Source organism: Xenia sp. Carnegie-2017, unplaced genomic scaffold (genome assembly GCF_021976095.1).
Source record: "Xenia sp. Carnegie-2017 unplaced genomic scaffold, XeniaSp_v1 HiC_scaffold_23, whole genome shotgun sequence".
Taxonomy (NCBI): domain Eukaryota; kingdom Metazoa; phylum Cnidaria; class Anthozoa; order Malacalcyonacea; family Xeniidae; genus Xenia; species Xenia sp. Carnegie-2017.
The window spans coordinates 1883960-1902984 of record NW_025813486.1 but is presented as its reverse complement, the minus strand read 5'-3'; the positions used below and the strand labels follow the sequence as shown (position 1 = coordinate 1902984).

General features: G+C 33.8%; 4 protein-coding genes across 4 annotated transcripts; all 4 read left to right on the top strand.

The window, feature by feature from the left end:
* The first annotated feature begins 475 nt into the window (after window positions 1-475).
* On the top strand, window positions 476-3269 carry LOC124448443 (nuclear distribution protein nudE homolog 1-like). Its single transcript, XM_046999458.1, has 9 exons — window positions 476-495; window positions 568-705; window positions 830-983; window positions 1187-1335; window positions 2083-2128; window positions 2204-2294; window positions 2412-2644; window positions 2782-2883; window positions 2956-3269. Exons 2-9 carry the CDS (start codon window positions 608-610, stop codon window positions 2974-2976), a joined length of 894 nt encoding a protein of 297 aa, XP_046855414.1. The 5' UTR covers window positions 476-495; window positions 568-607; the 3' UTR covers window positions 2977-3269.
* A 166-nt stretch (window positions 3270-3435) lies between these two features.
* LOC124447768 (leucine carboxyl methyltransferase 1-like) lies at window positions 3436-8424 on the top strand. Its single transcript, XM_046998769.1, is given in 11 exon segments — window positions 3436-3687; window positions 3765-3853; window positions 4242-4431; window positions 4433-4551; window positions 4667-4769; window positions 4835-5003; window positions 5279-5332; window positions 5401-5492; window positions 5780-5877; window positions 6301-6368; window positions 8307-8424. Coding segments are annotated over 10 exon segments (951 nt in total). The 5' UTR covers window positions 3436-3676; the 3' UTR covers window positions 6327-6368; window positions 8307-8424.
* Window positions 8425-8438: 14 nt separating this feature from the next.
* LOC124447767 lies at window positions 8439-12962 on the top strand. The gene is made up of 3 exons (XM_046998768.1): window positions 8439-8839; window positions 8932-9498; window positions 12713-12962. Exons 1-2 carry the CDS (start codon window positions 8807-8809, stop codon window positions 9463-9465), a joined length of 567 nt encoding a protein of 188 aa, XP_046854724.1. The 5' UTR covers window positions 8439-8806; the 3' UTR covers window positions 9466-9498; window positions 12713-12962.
* On the top strand, window positions 12309-18990 carry LOC124448004. The gene is made up of 2 exons (XM_046999014.1): window positions 12309-12343; window positions 17501-18990. Exons 1-2 carry the CDS (start codon window positions 12309-12311, stop codon window positions 18336-18338), a joined length of 873 nt encoding a protein of 290 aa, XP_046854970.1. The 3' UTR covers window positions 18339-18990.
* The last annotated feature ends 35 nt before the right edge of the window (window positions 18991-19025 follow it).

The following is a 19025-nucleotide window of genomic DNA, read 5'->3' as shown; positions in this document are numbered from 1 at the left end:
ATGCAAATGTAGATTGACAATAGTTCTGCTTTTGTTGCACTTTTGGATCGTGGTGTCGTGGCAGTCTGTCAGGGACTTTAGTAAGTCCTTGTATATTGCGAAAGAAATTATGACGATAATCTAATGATTTACCTTTTGGGAATAAACTTGCCAGGCTGCTACGCTACTATTAGGCTGTTAGCAGTGTTGTAACATTTTCTGAGCCAATCAGTGTTAGTAAATTACTGTTTTAAAAACAGTAACTTACACTTATTGGCTCATAAACGTTTCAAATTATTACGTCATACGTGCACACGTGGATCATATATCATACATCCGATATCAACTGAGCATATATATTACTGGAGTACGATTTGTTTCCCATCCCAAGCTCCTTTGCGAGCATGATGTCATTGAAAGAGAAGAAGCCATCATTATATTCATATGTCAGTAACAAAATTTACATTTCACAAATTCCACTGTACTGATGAAATGTCTCTTCCATTACTTCATTAGGTCCTCACTGCGGTATTGATTACGTAGGAAGAGACTAAGCCATATGTGACAGATATTTTCTTGTTCGTGTAGTGCTTGCATTGGCTTGTAGCCGCGTGGTAAACACTTTATTATGCCAGGCATGAACTCAAACGATGAGGTTCCTAAGTTCGCAGATACGAAGGAGGAAGCAAAATACTGGCGAAAGTTAGCAGAGGAATACTCCATGAGGTATTTTTATGCATTTAACGTTATCTGATGGCGTTATACGATTGTTAAAAACTAGGGAAATGTTGCTTTGTTTAACGCTACGATGAACATAATGTAATCAAACTTCTCCTTTCAAATTCTCAAGGTTGCGCGAAACAAGAGAGGAACTCGATGAATTTCAAGAAGGTAGCAGAGAGCTTGAAGCTGAACTCGAAGCTCAACTGGAACAAGCAGAAGTTCGTCAACGCGAACTGTTATCAATAAAAACACGACTTGAAACTGACAATGAAAATTTAAAGGTATTGAAACAGCGAATATTACATATCAAAGATAAATGTAAACTTCGCATAAATATTTCAATGCCGTTATGAATGCCCGAAAATTCTGCTTATAAGGTATATACATGCGAAAGCTCTCGAGTATTCAATTCGCCAAATCTATACAAGCAAGATATGTACTAATATAGACCAGCGATGACTATTTCTTTGTCTGCCTTTTACAGGAAAAGCTGGAAGCGAGTCAAAACGAATCATATATAACCATAACATCTTTACAAGATGAAAATGCTCAGCTGAAAGCGATTCAAGACGAACTCAGGAAATATGTCAGAGAATTGGAACAGTCTAATGATGATCTTGAACGAGCAAAACGGTATCTTATATATTTATTTGATATTAGTTTAACTTAATGTAGAGGAAGTATGTCAATACTCAGTTTAATACACGACACCTTTCATGAAACGAATCAAAGTAAACATAAGTAAACATATTTTAAATGCTTTCGTTCTGAAGATCTTGACATTTTGATTAAAGACAGATGGGATGTGTCATTCTTTTGAGAACGACGAATCCTTTACGAATTGTTTATGTAAATCAACTCGATGGTTAATTTAACATAATTTTTAACGATGAAGTGTTACTTGTTAATCGCTCGTTTTCCTTTCGTTAAACAGCCTTCGCTATGGTAAAGTTTATGTTATTTTGTTTAATTGAATAGTTTCTTGTCCCCTTATCAATAATTAGCTAGAGGAGACAGTTCCGAGTATTCGAGATTCCTTCCTTTAATATGCGTCTTTAACAGGAAAAAGTTCTTTGTTCGTCGCGTCGTTATTTGGCAATCAAGTCTAATCGTCTTAGTCATAGATATATCTGCTCGCTTTCAATAAAGACCAAGAAAATTTAACAAATGTTAATGACTTGTGTGTTATGTTAATGTATTGTGAAAACGGTTGACTAGTTGCCATTGTGCTGTGTGTCTGTGTATAGTCCAAATAACATTCAATTTGATGATTAATCTGAAAATCTTTGACTGATTTCATATCTTTTTTACCATGGTGAAAAATTAGTGTTGATATTTTAGCAGTTTTTGAATTCATTCAAGTTTTTACTCCTTCTCTAGAGTGACAGTAAGTTCACTTGAAGATTTTGAGCAGCGACTAAATGAGGTACTGCGATGCTCACGTATAAAGTTATTTTTATAAATCACAGCTTTGTTTATTCATTTATTATTTTCACTTTAGGCTATCGAAAGAAATGCCATCTTAGAAAATGAATTGGACGAGAAAGAAACATTAGTTGAAACCATACAGAGATTAAAGGATGAAGCCAGAGGTTAGGATATTTTGATTCTTTCTATTGTGAAGGATGTATTTGTAACTTAAGAACATTATTTGTTTTGACTTATTTCTTAGAAACATAATTTATAAAATTTTATTGATGTTTGTTTAGATCTTCATCAAGAACTTGCTGTTCGCACGCAAAAGAGTTTAGAATTAGAAGATACAGAAGGAACAACAGATGGAAAGAAAGATGATAAAGCGAAGCCACATATCAGAAGAGATGTGAAAGCTGAACATTTAACACCATCCCCGCATAAATCTCAAAATGGTGGAACGCCTCTTGCACCTTCAGCCAGAATTTCAGCACTAAACATTGTTGGAGATCTTCTACGTAAAGTTGGGGTTAGTTTATCATAGCCACATTACAAGTCTTTTCTTTTGACTGTCTTTAAGATTGTATTCATATATTGAGGGTGGTTTGTTGTAGCTACATTACAAATTTTTCTTTTAACTTATTTTCTTTATTGATTTTACATCAGGCTCTTGAATCCAAATTGGCATCATGTCGAAACTTTGTTAAGGATCAACCAAGGACAATTAAAACCATTGGTTTACCAAATGGATCTTCGCAGATTCACAAGGTGACTTTCAAACTGCATTTTTGTTTTCATTATTGTCTCTCTCACTTACCTTTCATTTGTTTACTATTTCAGAGTCATGCAATAAAGATGTAAATAGCCAACATGCCAACATTTGTATGTTGTTTGACTTATTTTTACATCTTTGGAGCAGTGTTGTAGAAATGTGACAGTTCCTAATGATGTTAAAGACATTTCTTCTTCAGAAACTTCTTGAAATGTGACAGTTCCTAATGATGTTAAAGACATTTCTTCTTCAGAAACCCTCTTGTATGAAGAATTTATAGTAAAGTTAAAAAATTATTTCTATGAACTTTGAGAAAATCAAATGGTCTATCATTGTAAAATAATTGTTTTATTTCATGATTATGATGTTGTATATACTAAAAGATGTTTTAATACAAATATGAAAATTTTATGTTTGAAATTCACAGTTTGTTCATACCATTGCTGATGCGGGGTGTGAGGAAGGATTTCTGCAGGTAGATAAGAGAGCTGGGTTCTAGTGATAATGACATGGTCCAATCATTTTGTCCAATTTCTGAATCCAATGCAAGGACCAAAGGTTTGGGCCAAGGTTTGATACAAGGGCATGGTCCTTCGAATATATTAGTCAATAATATGCCGCTGTTAAAAATATTAAAGGCTCGTGAATTCAATATGGCCGATAAGACTGATTTTTTAAATATAAGCTTTTTCTACGAAGCTTCATCGTTATTCTTCTTCAACTTTTGTTCAATTAAAACGCGATGCTTTCGCAAGACGAGGTGTGATAGCCACAAATGACGATGCATCTATGTGTAAAAGGTTGTCCATATTTTGTTTATATTTTGCTCATTGAAAAAGAATTGATAATTTCAGCGATTGTTTTCATATTTTTTTAGATTTGCTGTTCACTTGGGGTACTGGCAAGATAATTATATACAATATTTTGTGAAGAAAACAGAAAGAAAGACGCCTGAGATTAATAGAGGTTCGTTCTTTAAATCGTTTATATGAAGTGAAATAATGAATTTTTTGCAGACAAACTCATAGCAGTTATACACTCGTAGTCTCAGCATTTATTATGTATAGTGCACTCCAGAAACATTTGTATGTGGCTGGGTAACTCGTTGAATAATGAGACTTGCTATACTTGGTATAGGTTCCGTTTTGTACATATATTATTTGCACATCAGCAAAGTGTATCATATATTTTATTTTTAAAGTATAGTATAAGCTTGACATGTATATATTACACTTTTATTATCACTCATAAATAGCATACTATTGGTTGTTTTTCGTGCATTTATGGTACATAATACTTTCATTGTGCAGAGAAAAGATCTTGTGGAAAATTTTCTCTTCAATATTCTACACAGGTTATTATGCTCGTAAAAGGAATGGAAACTATACTCAACCAATTCCTGAAATGACATCCAACGGTTGTCAGGTTATCAATCTTGGCGCTGGATTTGATACACGCTATTGGCAACTCAAGGAGTCTGGCACTTGTCCAATGATGTTTTATGATGTGGACTTTGGTGCCGTTACAAGTAGAAATGTATGGCCAGGTGAAAAGAATTGATAATGATGACAGTAAAAGGGATGTGAAGCTTAAATTGTCTTGGTTTCTAACTCTTAGACAAAAGAAAGCGTTGCAGTTGTATTTTGATGCAAGTGTTGAATATGGTTTGTTTTATCTCGAAATGATTTTTTTAACCAAAAAAGCTTCATCATTTTATTGTTGCAGAAGGAAACAACGCAATTTTTCTCACTTATAGTGAAACATTTTGTCTCATTGTAGGTCATGAGGAAATTCACTTTAGGGATTATCATTTGCTTGCTGCTGATATCAGGAATATTACTGAACTAGAAGAGAAATTATTGAAATACTCACTTGACAAAAGGTATTTTACTTTTGAAACACACATCCTTATCATTTTGCTTATTTTTGTTTTGCTCATCCGGACAGCCTTCCTACGGTGTTTATTACTGAGTGCGTCTTGGTATATCTTCATCCTAAAGAGTCTGAGACTCTGATTAAATGGGCAGGAGAGAATTTTCCTACTGCTTTATTTTTAAACTATGAGCAAGTGAATATGAACGATACCTTTGGTCAAGTTATGATTGATAATCTCAAGGTAGGCCTCATATTTTATCTGCCTGTGCTTGTTTTGCATCAAGAGAATAATCCTTGCATTTTGTTGATCATATATGTGCTAATTCAAATTTTATGAGCTTGCCATAAAATACAACAATCATTAGATTGTGATTTTAAAAACATCATTACTAACACCTTGTTGTGGATTTGATTTTCAAACATTAGTTTCACCAATGATACGTGTTAGCAAACATCAAATGATCATCTTCAAGTAGATCATGAATTTTTGATTGTGCAATCATATTTTCATTTCAGGTGCGTAATTGCTTTCTTTATGGTGCTTTAGCTTGTCCAACCCTTAAATCACAGGTAAACCGATAAACAAAAGCTAGCAAATCATTTATACTTTAGCTTTATTCAGGCATATTTCCTTTAAGGTTGAACGCTTTGAAAATCTGTCATGGAGCACCGCTGGTGTTCTTGATATGTCGCCTGTTTATCAAAAATTACCATATGAAGATCGTGAAAGGTTAAGTATGTTGTTGAATAAAACTTTCTATAAAGTAAATGGTTTGAACCCGAGAATAACATGTTTGTATGATGCCCAGGGAAGCCTATAGGATTGTGTTACGGTAGTCATTCAGAGACAACAACTCTAACTTTTTGACTCTGAAGATGACTACCGCTAAGGTTGTTGAAACGTCAGTCAACAACAACAAAAACAGTCCTTCTCAGGACTATATTAACCTGGACGATCTACATTTACAAACATGTAAAACTTTCTATGTTAGTTTTTACACAAATCAATAATTTTAGGATTGAAAAACTCGAAATGCTTGATGAAGTAAACTTGTTTTATCAATTGCTAAATCATTATTGCATTTGCTGGGCAATTAATGATACACAACAAAAAGGTATTCTCGTCGTATTGAACACATGACTATAAATAATTTATTCATATATTATAATATATTATATTATATTATATTATATTATATTATATTATGTTATATTATATTATGTTATTTTATTACAAGCGTCACTTCCGGTGAAAAAGTGCGCTTTGATTGGCTCCATTATGAAGGACAAACGGACCATTACAAATAAATTAAATGCCCGCAAAAAACATCAAAAGTATAAATATCCTATGCCATATGATAAAGTTTTCGTCAACCTTGCGTGCTTTGTATATAACGGAGAAATATCGGACCTCTGTATTTTTGTACAAAGGTTGCACTGCTGGCTCTGTCTGTACAAAAACACTTCGTTCCTTTATTTCTCTGCAAAAACCTTACATTTTGGTTAATGATAGTTTATTGACAAGTGTTTTTATGCAGGTCTTGTAAATCTTGGCTTTCATTGAAGTTCGTGTCTCTTGAATGGAGCACCATCCAGTAAATGTAAGGTCAGTTACTATTCAGAAGCTTATAGTATATGGTGATGGTGTAGCGAAATTAGAGTGAGTTACCTTATTGCTGCGAATGAAGGCGAATTTCCACTTCAACATAAATTTATGTACATAAACGTCAAAAACAGTTGTTTTAGAATTGTTAGGTTAGTGTTCTGGGTTCAAACAGCTCTTTTAACAACTATTACGTTATTATTTTGACTATTCACAATGGTATTTGCTATTTTTAAGACAATTTTTGATTTTGTCACAACGACAAAGTCGTTATTTTACTATGTAAATCGACTTATGTTAAATCAACGTCTTTTGACATTTATGCAATCGACATACTGCTATTGGCAAAGTCAACACAACATCTCTCACAATCATTCATCACCACACTTCCTAAAAATCTATCATTCAAATGATAGATTGAAAAATCGTCTTTGAAACACGTTTTCCATCAAACGCAACAGTAAAAAACAATTCTCAACTACTTATTACTACTTTACTGTCCTTAAACATCACAAAAAAAGTATAGAAGTCAAGAAATTGAAGAAAACACTAAACTTTAGGTTACAGTGTACTTTTCATTTCTCTTATTTGGCATATAATTTAAAAACTGTACGGTAGAATTTTTTTAAACTTGTCCAGAATATAGATAATTAAATTGTCTAAAATACATCCAAAATCTAGAGAGTGCACAAAAAAATTAAGTTGTAGAAAATCATCGACAAAGTTAGGTGACACGAATGCGCGTAATATAATTTTATATAATTAAGTTAAGAATTCTGGTTCATTACTAAACAAAGGCCTATAAATAAAAAACTACACGGTAGAATTTTTTAAACTTTTGCATATTACACATGTTTTTATTGTCTAAAATATATCCAAAATCTAGAGAGTGAACAAAAAATTTTTAATACAATTCACTTTTTACAAAATTGTTTCAAAGTAGTAAACTCTGTTTGGTTGTTTATGCCAAATTAATTATGCAGTGACGTAACAGTGCTGGTTATCTTTCTTGAAAGTTTGTTCTAGATGCTCATCGCTTTTAATTTTTTCAAAATTTAGTGAATCTAGTAAAGTAAATGACATAATTAGTTCACTTTATTATCTTACAATTACAAATCGGCTATTATTTACCTTAGTACTTTTTTTCTATCGCATTTTTTACGTTGTTAACACGATCAGAATATCGATAAATGATTTCAATTTTTCTGAAAATGTTCCTCTTGCATTCTGAACTTATATGAAGTTACTTTATTTCGACGATTGATAGAGAATTGAACGTGATTTTTGGCAGATTTTGATTACAACGCTCTCGCCCGTTTCTGCTTTCTAAACACGTCACTTGTAGCTAAATAGAAATGTAGTTATTCATAGATTATGTTACGCGCATTTGAGTCACCCACATTTGTCGATGTTTTTCTACCATTTATATTTTTGTGCACTTTTCAAATTTTGGATATATTTTAGACAATATAAAATTCTATAATATACTTGAGTTTAAAAAAATTCTACCGTGTAGTTTTTTAGCTATAGAGCTGTTTGTCGAATGGTGCCAACTTCACAGTTTATACCAGAGTATTCTCTCGGAATGTTATTCCTTATATTTTTGTGTACTCCAGATTTTGATGTGTCATTTTCTACAACTTATTTGTACCTCCAGATTTTCGATATATTTTAGACAATATAATTATCTATATTCTGGCCAAGTTTAAAAAAATTCTACCGTGTAGTTTTTAAATTATAAGCTAATTAAGAGAAATGAAAAGTACAATTTAAATTGAAGCTTAGTGTTTTCTTCGATTTCTTCACTTTTATACATTTTTTGTGATGTTTAAGGACAGTAAAGTAGTAATAAACAGTTAAGAATTGTTTTTTACTGTTGTATTTGATGGAAAACGTTTCTTAAAGACGATTTTTCAATTTATCATTTTGAATAAATTTTAGTTGAATGTGGTGATGAATGCCGTGTGTGTGTTGTGTTCATTGTGGTGCCCAATAAGGTGCCAATTTCACAGTAGTAAACCGGAAATGCGTCAGCCAAACTCGTTCTCCATTTCCCCCGAAAGATAATCAGCCGACCGACTTTCTTTAATGCTCTTAATAAATTGCTCGCTTAAGATGTCTACTTTAAAGGAGCGTCTTCAAATTGTGCGCTTCATCCTTCCACGATATCACCCTGTCGATAGAATAGACCAAGCAGGCCAGCGGAGGAAAAATTTGCGCAGAGTTTGTTAAACATTGGTCTACCAAACGCTGCAATTTTCCCCAATTTGCGGATACCAACGATACCGACTTCTCGTAAAAGACGCAAAAATCCGATAAAAGACGCAAGGGATGTCGTAACGGACCTTATACACGTGAGATAGATTTTGTTTTGATTCACCATAGTGGGATATACGTATTGGAAATAAAAAATTGGTCTGGGAATCTTTCCGTTAGTAAAGATGGTGGGAAATGGATTCAGTCAACGCTTAGAGGTAGCCAAAACATTGAAATCAAATATGACAATGTTTTAAAGTGTCTAGAAGAAAAGACGCGATTACTTCATGATTATTTGTCTCGTAACAAGGTTATAGTTCATAAAGAATATTTGAAGCCAAGAGTTGTATTCGTGAACAGAAATATTTGCATCGACAAGAGAATAGAAAACCAGTCAGAAGTTATTCTTCCAAATCAATATCGAAAGTTTATTGGCGGTTTTCGAGAGGGCTCCGTTACAGACAATGCACGACGGTTACCGGAAGCACTACAGCATGAAGTAAAGGACGTTTTGAAGAATGTTGGCTCATGGGATGTGATGTATTTGAATGGTGGTAAGCAGTTACATGGGGATTTCAAAGGTTGTCCATGTATTACAGTTGATAGAAAGATAACTGAACGCCTTGTTTTTTCACATGAACGAAGTTGTATAATAGGTTTTTTTTCTGCCTTATTTGGACAAACTCCGTCTGTGAAAGTCACCTTACATGAACGAGAAAACACAGGTTATCGGACGAAGATTCAAATCCCTCACGATGCATTGTTTCAATTTCATGAATGTGGTGTTAATAATGACGTCAGTATTTTAGCAAATGACATTAACAAGATTGAATTAAGTATTTAACTTGATTTCATTCATCGATTATTGCACATAGAGATGTACCATTGATATAGACAAGTTTTTTTTCAGAGTCTGTTTAGAGTAATTTATGATTACGTGGGGTAGTCTTATTTTCAAAACCTTGTAAAACTATAGTTTAGTTAGTTTAGTAGAGCTTCGTTATAGTTTCAGCATTTGTTTTTTACTAATTTTATTTATATTTTGCTTAAACATTAATACAATATCTTGGGATTTTTTTCAACGACAACTATTTAGATTTTACTTTTAATTAAATTTTATTTTGATTAGAAAGGTTTTTTTTTGTTAGGAGCATATTTTGATAAGAAACGAAACTTCCAACCTGTAGATGTTACATTTCGACAAACGTTATGTTACAGTCAAACCGGATGTTGTGTTCCATGAACATTGCAACATACCTGTTCACTTTACAATATTTACTGGTTGATTCCAAACGTTGCAGTTTGAAAATTCAAATTGCAATTTGTCTGTTTTGCTGCGCAGGGTCTTTCATCAGCGTACATCAGCATTACATCAGCATTACATCAGCATTACATCAGTTTGAATTCTGCAGTAACCGTACTCAACTTTTGAAGCTTTTGATATTCGACATGTTCGACTACATTAGGGTTGGCAAGTAGCCTGTCCTTTTCTCCAGGTCGTAATGCCAGTAAAAGACTTCTTTCAGTTGCACTTGATATAATTTTCGAGGATGCTCTGTTTGAAATGTCCAATTTGGAAGTAATGCATTTGAATGTTTCGCCTTACCCCCGTATAGCTACCCCACGTTCTCAACTTGGTAAAGATTGTTTATGAATGGCATAATGAGACATACCAACTGTACCGCACGCGAAAACTTCAATTTGTGTAATAAAATTAATGCCCAACTTAAAGTTTTAATTAGAGCCAGAAATAGACCAAAAATTGTAAAATTGAATTTATTAAGAATCGCACACTGTAAATCCGCGCGTACTTGTTATTCGTGACAAGTGATCGACAAAATTTCCTATAAACCATGCAAATTGTCCGTTCAGACTTGACTGATATATTCATAAAAAGGTGTTAGTTAAAATTTTGACTGCCTGCCGACTGTATCCGACCACCAGCCACCCTTGTTCTAGATGTCGCTTTTAATTTTTCTGAATTTAGTGAATCTAGTAAAGTAACGTGACATAATTAGTTCACTTTATTTCATTCAAAATTACAAATCATGTATTTATTTATCTTTTGGTAATTTTTTTCCATGTTGTTAATACGATGAGAATAAATTATCGGATTAACAATTTCACTTTTTCTAAAAATGTTCCTCTGCCTGAACTATATGAAGTTACTTTTTATTTCGACGATTTCAGATAGAGAAATTGAAACGATATTGGCAGATTTGATTACAAACGCCTGCCCGTTTCCTGTGTTTAATCACGTCACCATGTCAAAACAGGAATGCAGTTATTCATAGATTATATTACGCGCATTTGAGTCACCCACATTTCACTGATTTACCATTTATATTTTCAGCATCTTCTGTGACAATATAAAATTCTAAATATACTTGAGCTTAGTAAAAAAAAATTCTACCGTAGTTTTTTAGCTATAGATGTTTTGTCGAATGGTGCCAACTTTTACAGTTACCAGAGAAATATTCTGCTGAATATTATTTCTTTATTTTCACAGCCACCTCCAGATTTGGATGTGAAGACAAATAAGAATATTTACATTATTGAGTTTAAAAATTTACCGTGTAGTTTTTATTTATGCCTTTGTTTAGGAATGAACCAGAATTTTAATCCACTCAAATAGATAAAATTATATTTACACATTCAAAAAAAAGTTTTCACTCTTATCCTTTGTCGATGATTTCTTTCACAACCATCCCTTTTTTTTGTGCACTCTCTAGATTTTGGATTTATTTAGACAATTTAATTATCTAACAATGTTTAAAAATTCCTACTGTACAGTTTTTTTTAAATTATATGCCAATAAGAGAATTGAAAGTACACTGTAACATAAAGTTTAGTGTTTTCTTCAATTTCGACTTTATACTTTTTGTGATGTTTAAGGACAGAAAATAGTAATAAGTAGTTAATTGTTTTTTACTGTTGTATTTGATAGAAAACGTGTTTTAAAGACGATTTTTCGATTTATCATTTTGAATGATAAATTTTAGTTGAATGTGGTGATGAATGCTGTGATGAATGTTGTGATGAATGTTGTGTTGATTGTGGTGCCCAATGTGGTGCCAATTTCACGGTAGCAAACCGGAAACTATTGCGTCAGCCAAACTCGTTCTCCATTTTTCCCGAAAGATAATCAGCCGACTGACTTTCTTTAATGCTCAATTTTGAGATCAGTTTACACGCTGATAAATTGCTCGCTTAAGATGTCTACTTTTAAAGGAGTTGCTTCCTCCGGGTACCTGTGCGTTTCATCCTTTTCCACAGTATCATTGATGCGTCGTGATAAAATAAGACAAAGCAGAAAGTCGGATTTGCGGAGAGGCAATTTTGCGTATTTGCTAAAGATCGGTCTACCAAGGTGCCGCAATTTTCCAATTTGTGATAACAATACTATCTTGGTAAAGACGCAGAAAATGTTAGTAAAAATGGCTTAGAGGTAGTCGATACATTCAAATCAAATATGACAATGTTTTAAAGTGTCTAAAAGAAAAGACGCGATTACTTCATGACCATTTGTCTCGTCACAAGGTTATAGTTCGTAAAGAATATTTGAAGCCAAGAGTTGTATTCGTGAACAGAAATATTTACATCGACAAGATAATACAAAACCAATCAGAAGTTATTCTTCAAATCAATATCAAAAAGTTTATTATGTTTTCGAGAGGGTTCCAGACAATGCCCGACGGTTACCGGAAGTACTACAGCATGAAGTAAAGGATGTTTTGAAGAATGTTGGCTCATGGGATGTGATGTATTTGAATGGTGGTAAGCAGTTACATGGGGATTTCAAAGGTTGTCCATGTATCATAAAGTTGATAGAAAGATAACGCCTTGTTTTTCACATGAACGAAGTTGTATAATAGGTTTTTTCTGCCTTATTTGGACAAACTGTCTGTGAAAGTCACCATGAAATGAGAGAAAAACACAGATGCCCGGAGAAAGGTTATCGTGAAGATTCAAACTCTCTGATGTATTGATTCAATTTCATGAATGGTGGTAATAATGACGTCAGTATTTAAAGTTAACAAGATTGAATTAAGTTTTAACTTGATTTCATTCATCGATTATTGCACATAGAGATGTACCATTGATATAGACAAGCTTTTTTCAGAGTCTGTTTAGTTTAGAGTAATTTATGATTACGTAAGTAGTCTTATTTTCAAAACCTTGTAAACTATAGTTTAGTTAGTTTAGTAGACTATAGTTTCAGCATTTGTTTTTTACTAATTTTATTTATATTTTGCTTAAACATTAATACAATATCTTGGGATTTTTTTCAACGATAACTATTTAGATTTTACTTTAATTAAATTTTAGTTTTTGATTAGAGTATTTGTGTATTTTTGTCTAGGAGCATATTTTGATAAGAAACGAAACTTCCAACCTGTAGATGTTACATTTCGACAAACGTTATGTTACAGTCAAACCGGATGTTGTGTTCCCATGAACATTGCAACATACCTGTCAATTTAGCAATATTTACTGGTTGATTCCAAACGCAATTTGCAGTTTGAAAATTCAAATTGCAATTTGAACTGTTTCCCGTGCGCTATTGTTGGTACCTTTCATCAGCGTACATCAGCATTACATCAGCATTACATCAGTTTGAATTCTGCAGTAACCGTACTCAACTTTTGAAGCTTTTGATATTCGACATGTTCCACTACATTAGGGTTGGCAAGTAGCCTGTCCTTTTCTCCAGGTCGTAATGCCAGTAAAAGACTTCTTTCAGTTGCACTTGATATAATTTTCGAGGATGCTCTGTTTGAAATGTCCAATTTGGAAGTGATACTTTTGAATGTTTCGCCTTACCCCCGTATAGCTACCGCACGTTCTCAACTTGGTAAAGATTGTTTTATTTTCTATGTGAATGGAATAATGAGACATACCAACAGTACCGCACTGGAAAAACGTCAATTTGTGTAATAAAAATTAATGCCCAACATAAAGTTTTAATTAGAGCCATAGAAATAGACCAAAAAATTGTAAAATTGAATTTATTGTAACGTTTCGTCGCACACTGGTAAACTTGCCGCGCGTACTTGTTATTCGTGACAAGTGTGATCGACAAAATTTCCTAGTTAAATTGTGCAGCAAAAGTGCGAAGATCATATCGTCATTTAGGCCCGGTTCAAACGTCGCATTTTACATGCGCCGAATCAAATCTGAGTTTTAGTCGACTAAAATAGTTTTATGCGTAGTTTGATTCAGACGTCGAATTTAATAGTCGCATTTATTATAGTTATGCTTCCACTTTTTTTCATAGTTTATTCATTTTCTTGTACCATTTCCTAAAATGGCGAACAGAAATGTTGAGTTTATGCATTTCAATATGATTCGTGTTAATAGGAAAAGACGAAATTATGCATGTTACAGCAAATAAACTATTTAGAAACGAGACGGCAGCTTCTGCAAATTCCATGTTTTCTACCGTTAATTGGTCAAAAAAGCTTCATACGTAGCCCTTATCGATCACGAAGACAAGATAGAAATTCGGCTGGTGGAAGAAAGTTTGAAGTATTTATTTGATTCAAACATTTATCCGATGAAACTTTCCTGTACATATAAATTTTGCACTTTAAACAAGTGTATTTTGTTAAAATGTGCACGAAATACAAGGCCATTACCCCACTGCCGCCGCCATGTTTTTACAACTTTGCGCATGGCATTTAGCATGAAATAATTATTTTGCCTTAGAAATATCTTAAAATTATGCATAAATTCATGACGGATCAACATCGAATTGTCGAATATCTGACTAACTCACGAATATGCGACTAAAGTCGCATTAAATTAAAATCCGTCGAATTTAATTGATTCAAACGTCGCATTTTACATGCACATAATTCTCGCATTTGATTCGGCGCATGTAAAATGCGACGTTTGAACTGGGCCTTAATTTCAAACACCGCACTGCATATAACATTCTTTCAACTTCCAGTGCAGCTTTTGAATGATAATGGTCGACAAACGAGTCAATATCAACGCGTTTGATATTGTCGGCCTACCAATAACAATGTTCAAAACCTCCGCGCACACTAGGAAATTTCGTCGATCACACTTGTCACGAATAACAAGTACGCGCGGCAAGTTTACCAGTGTGCGGCGGGCTTAACATTTCGTCTTTCCTTAAGACATCTTCAGACAGGGGTTTGTTCCAAGTTGGTATACCAACTTTCTAATGTAAGCCGTTGTCTATAGTCAGCACTGTAAGTAATGCATTTTGCCGAGTCCCAGTCAATGTTGTGCTTTGTGATTCGGTGATGTTCGGCAATGTGATTAGTTTTGTCTTGTTTCTTAGTAGCTCGTTTGTGCTCAGTAAGTCTTATGTTTAAGTTCCTGCCAGTTTCCCCGATATAGGAGAATATAAGATATTATATATACAAAAAGGTGTTAAATTACTACTTCTCTTGTCTTAGGGGGTGTTTACATGAATCCGGAATGACTTTCAATCCCGATCAAAACGTGATGTCAATCCGTGTTTACATGGGAAATCAAAACAAGGATTGACATTTCGCGGGAATTTTGAAATTTGAAGATGGAGAAAATAAACATTATAGCAACCCTTTTTTTTCTGTTGTTCCTGCGTTAATACAGCTTAACACTTGCATGAAGCTAATTGTTGTTTTTCTTCGCACTCATTTTAACCCATTTAGCCTCTTTATTTGCTTATGAGCTTCAATTTGCCAGAAGACAATACCCATGGCACATGCGTGCTTCGTCATTAATCACAATATCATTCCAGAATGAAACTCAATTCGCGTTTACATGAGATAAAAAGTAAATTTCGATCCGGAATGAAAATAAGAATGAACTCGATCCGGATCGAGTTGTGACTCATTCCGTATTCATGTAAACATGCAGTAGGATTTCTTTTACAGTGGAATGAGTTCATTTCGGATCGAAACTCATTTCGGATCGAAACTCATTCCGGATTCATATAAACACCCCCTTAACGTCCTATTTATTAATTGTCTGAAGATCTCATGAGTAAAGACGAAACGTTACAATAAATTCAATTTTACAATTTTTTGGTATATTTCTGCCTCTAATTAAAACTTTATGTTGTCCATTAATTTTTATTACACGAATTCGATTTCCGCTCGGCAACTCTCTCGCTACTATTTTAAACTTCAATTTGCAATTTGAATTTTCAAACTGCAAATTGTGTTTGGAATCAACCAATGAATTGACAGGTATGTTGCAATGTTGAGTGGAACACAACATCCGGTTTGACTGTAACATATCGACAAGTCTTGCATTGAAATTACCTGCAAAAATCAAACTGAAAGTGAATGTGTTGACTAAGAAAACGATTATCTTTTGCATTGATACGGGCGCAAGTTCTTTGAATTCGAGTTTGTCGCTCGCGGAAATACCTCAATATTCCACTTGTTTCAGACATTGCTCTTTCAAAGCAAAAGTCAAATTTTTAAAGTACTTGTACATTTCACCATTTCTTAATCCTAATAATGAAAACAGTGATGAGTTTTTTTGCTGAGGAAAACCAGAGAAGTGAAAACCAACCTTGCGAACCAACACGAAAGAGAAAAAGCAAGAAAGTGTTGTTTCAAGTCAAATAGCTTGCCTGACTGAAGCCATTGATTGGACTGCATGTCTTAGTGCAAACCAATGATATCACACGGTACAAATCTCGTACTTCCGGGCCCCGTCTGTACGAAAACAGTGTTCCAGTGAACTCGACATTTGAATAACTGGAATGATAACCGAAGCCAAAAATTGAAGCCAAAAAAATATTTGTCGTCATCATTCGTCATCACACGTCTCTCGCGTGTTCATTTTAATTTTTTTCAATCATTTGTCCCTTGGTAATGGTAGAGTTCGGATCTTGATCAGAGCGTAAAAATAAGGAAATTTTTGGAGTGAAAAGGTTCACGGAAAGTGAATCAAAGTGATAAATCGAGAAGCAGGGTGAGGTGAACTTAGTCGATCTGCTTTTACGCTGCGGTTTTCCTTTAAAACAAAGTCTTTAAGGATATTCAATTACTGATATCGATGACAACCATTTAGTATTTTCAAGCACTATCAAAATCGATGAAAGATACAATCGTTTCTTGTAAAAAGTGAAATGCGAGTTATAGACTCAACATTTTTATGAACCTGGATATTCGCTTTTTTCTTCGGAAAAACAAGATCTTTAAATCCATTGAAACGACAAAAAAGACAAACACGTCTGACACCGTTTGAAAATTTACCTTCCGACGAAAGAAAATTCATGCTTGAATATTTTCTCATCATGTTTTATATATTGTATTGCCTTTGAGCATAAAGTAATTTTCAGTTGGCTTTTTCCTCGTTACAAGTTGTGCTACAACGAACTCACTAGTAAAGTTTTAGCTGTAAAAAATAATCTTTTGCGAAGAGTTGGCCTCGTGTGTTGTTTGTCGTGATTTTGTTTATATGTTTATGCTTTTGCAATTTGTATTCAAATTTATAGTGGCCGTGTATGTTTGGCACTCAGGGGAATGAAACTGACGTACAAACCGCGTGAATATTCGACTTTGAAGGACTGGAACTGACGTACAAACCGCGCAAGAGACTAGGACTTTGGCTTCAATTTTATATCTATAAAATGTATTGTCGTTATCATTCCAGATATATATATATGGAGTTCACTGCAGTGTTCTCATAAATTAGTGTCTTTATGTTAACCAATCAAATTCGTGTTTTTCAAAATAAAATTTACAAACGAGAAAGAACAATATCAAAAGAAGGATAAAAGAAGAAAACAAAGCATTCGAGTCGGTTGATACTCGCTAAAGATGCCTTCTTTATGGCAACGTATTCAGGAGGTTCATCTTTCTTCCAATCCAGGACAACACAGCGTAGATGAAAAGATAAAGCAGGCGCGATGCGGAGAAATTATTTGAGAAGTTCTTGTATGATAGCGGTCTGCCAAGGGAATCAATTTTTCCTAATTTACGGATACCAGATTTTAAAGGTCATCAGAAACGAGAGATAGACTTTATCTTGATTCACGTTAGCGGTATATACACGCTGGAAATAAAAAATTGGTCTGGGAATCTTAGTTTAAGTGCAGATGGTCAAAAATGGATCCAATCAAGGTCTGGAGGTAGAGAATCTGTTGAGTATGGAAATGTTTTGACGAGTCTTGAAAATAAAACACAGGTACTTCGTAAATATCTTTTCAAAAAGAACATAACAATTCGTAAAGATTACTTGAAGCCAAGAGTAATATTTATGAATAATAAAATTCATATTGATGAGAGAATTGGAAGCAAACCTGAAGTTATCCTTCCAAATAAACGAAACGATTTCATTAACGGGTTTCTAAATGGTTCCCTCCTTCCAAATGATCAACCTCTACCTAAGAAATTACAAAGTAAAGTCGTTACAGTTTTGAAGAATGTTAGTACATGGGATGTGATGCATTTGAATGGTGGTCAGCAATTGTATGGGGATTTGAAATGTTCTTCAGTTGATCGTAACGCAATTGATTATCTTGTCTTTTCTCACAAGAGAGATCTACTAAAAGGCTGCTTTTTGGCTCTTTGGGGACGTAGTCCTTATGTTAAAGTATCTCCTCACGAAAGAGGCAAAAATACGTATCAAGAAAAGTATCGAATCCCAATTGATGAAGAGTTCATATTTCGTGAATGTGGTCATGATGCCGACACTAGTATTCAAGCAAATGAAATTGACAAAATCCAACTAAGTATTTAAGCAACCTTTTAATGCCCATCTATTGTAGGTTTGGAGTAATTTAGGATTGTGCATGGTAGTTTTAATTGTAAAACCTTAATTTTTTAGTTTTAGTTTAGGTTATAGTTTTAGCATTTGTTTTTTGATAATTTAATTCATGCTCTAGTTTAACTATAGGCTGCATTATTGTAGAATGCTCAGGATTTAGGCATACAGGAAATTCAATTTCTTGTTGAGGGCAGATTACCCAACCAAATTTTTTTTAGCATTGTCCATTGTTGTAATTTGTAGTCATATGAAAGTTATTGTTTTAAAGCAATTGGTCAAGTAAACTGACATTCGTTCAAGATCATAGCCAATGATTCAATTGCTGCTAGTCACGAGCCCTAAAGGCATGAGATTGAAGTCTGGAGAGTGTTTTTCTTAAACCTGTAAATTGCTATTTACTGCATTTTTGAGGACACTTTAGTACAAGAAAATGTGAAAAAGGCATTGAAAATAACTGACAAAAGGCTTTTTGGTATGTGTGGGAAACAGCACTTTAAATCTTAGTCATTTACTTGCCCAAAAAGCCACCTCTTCTCAATACTGGGAGAGCCTAGCCCCTTGGATTTAGCTGCTAAATAGCATTTCATTATGGTGCAAATTAATAAAAAATTGTACATTCGTAAAATGTTCAATTCTCAACCTTAGGTCATCAAAATCATT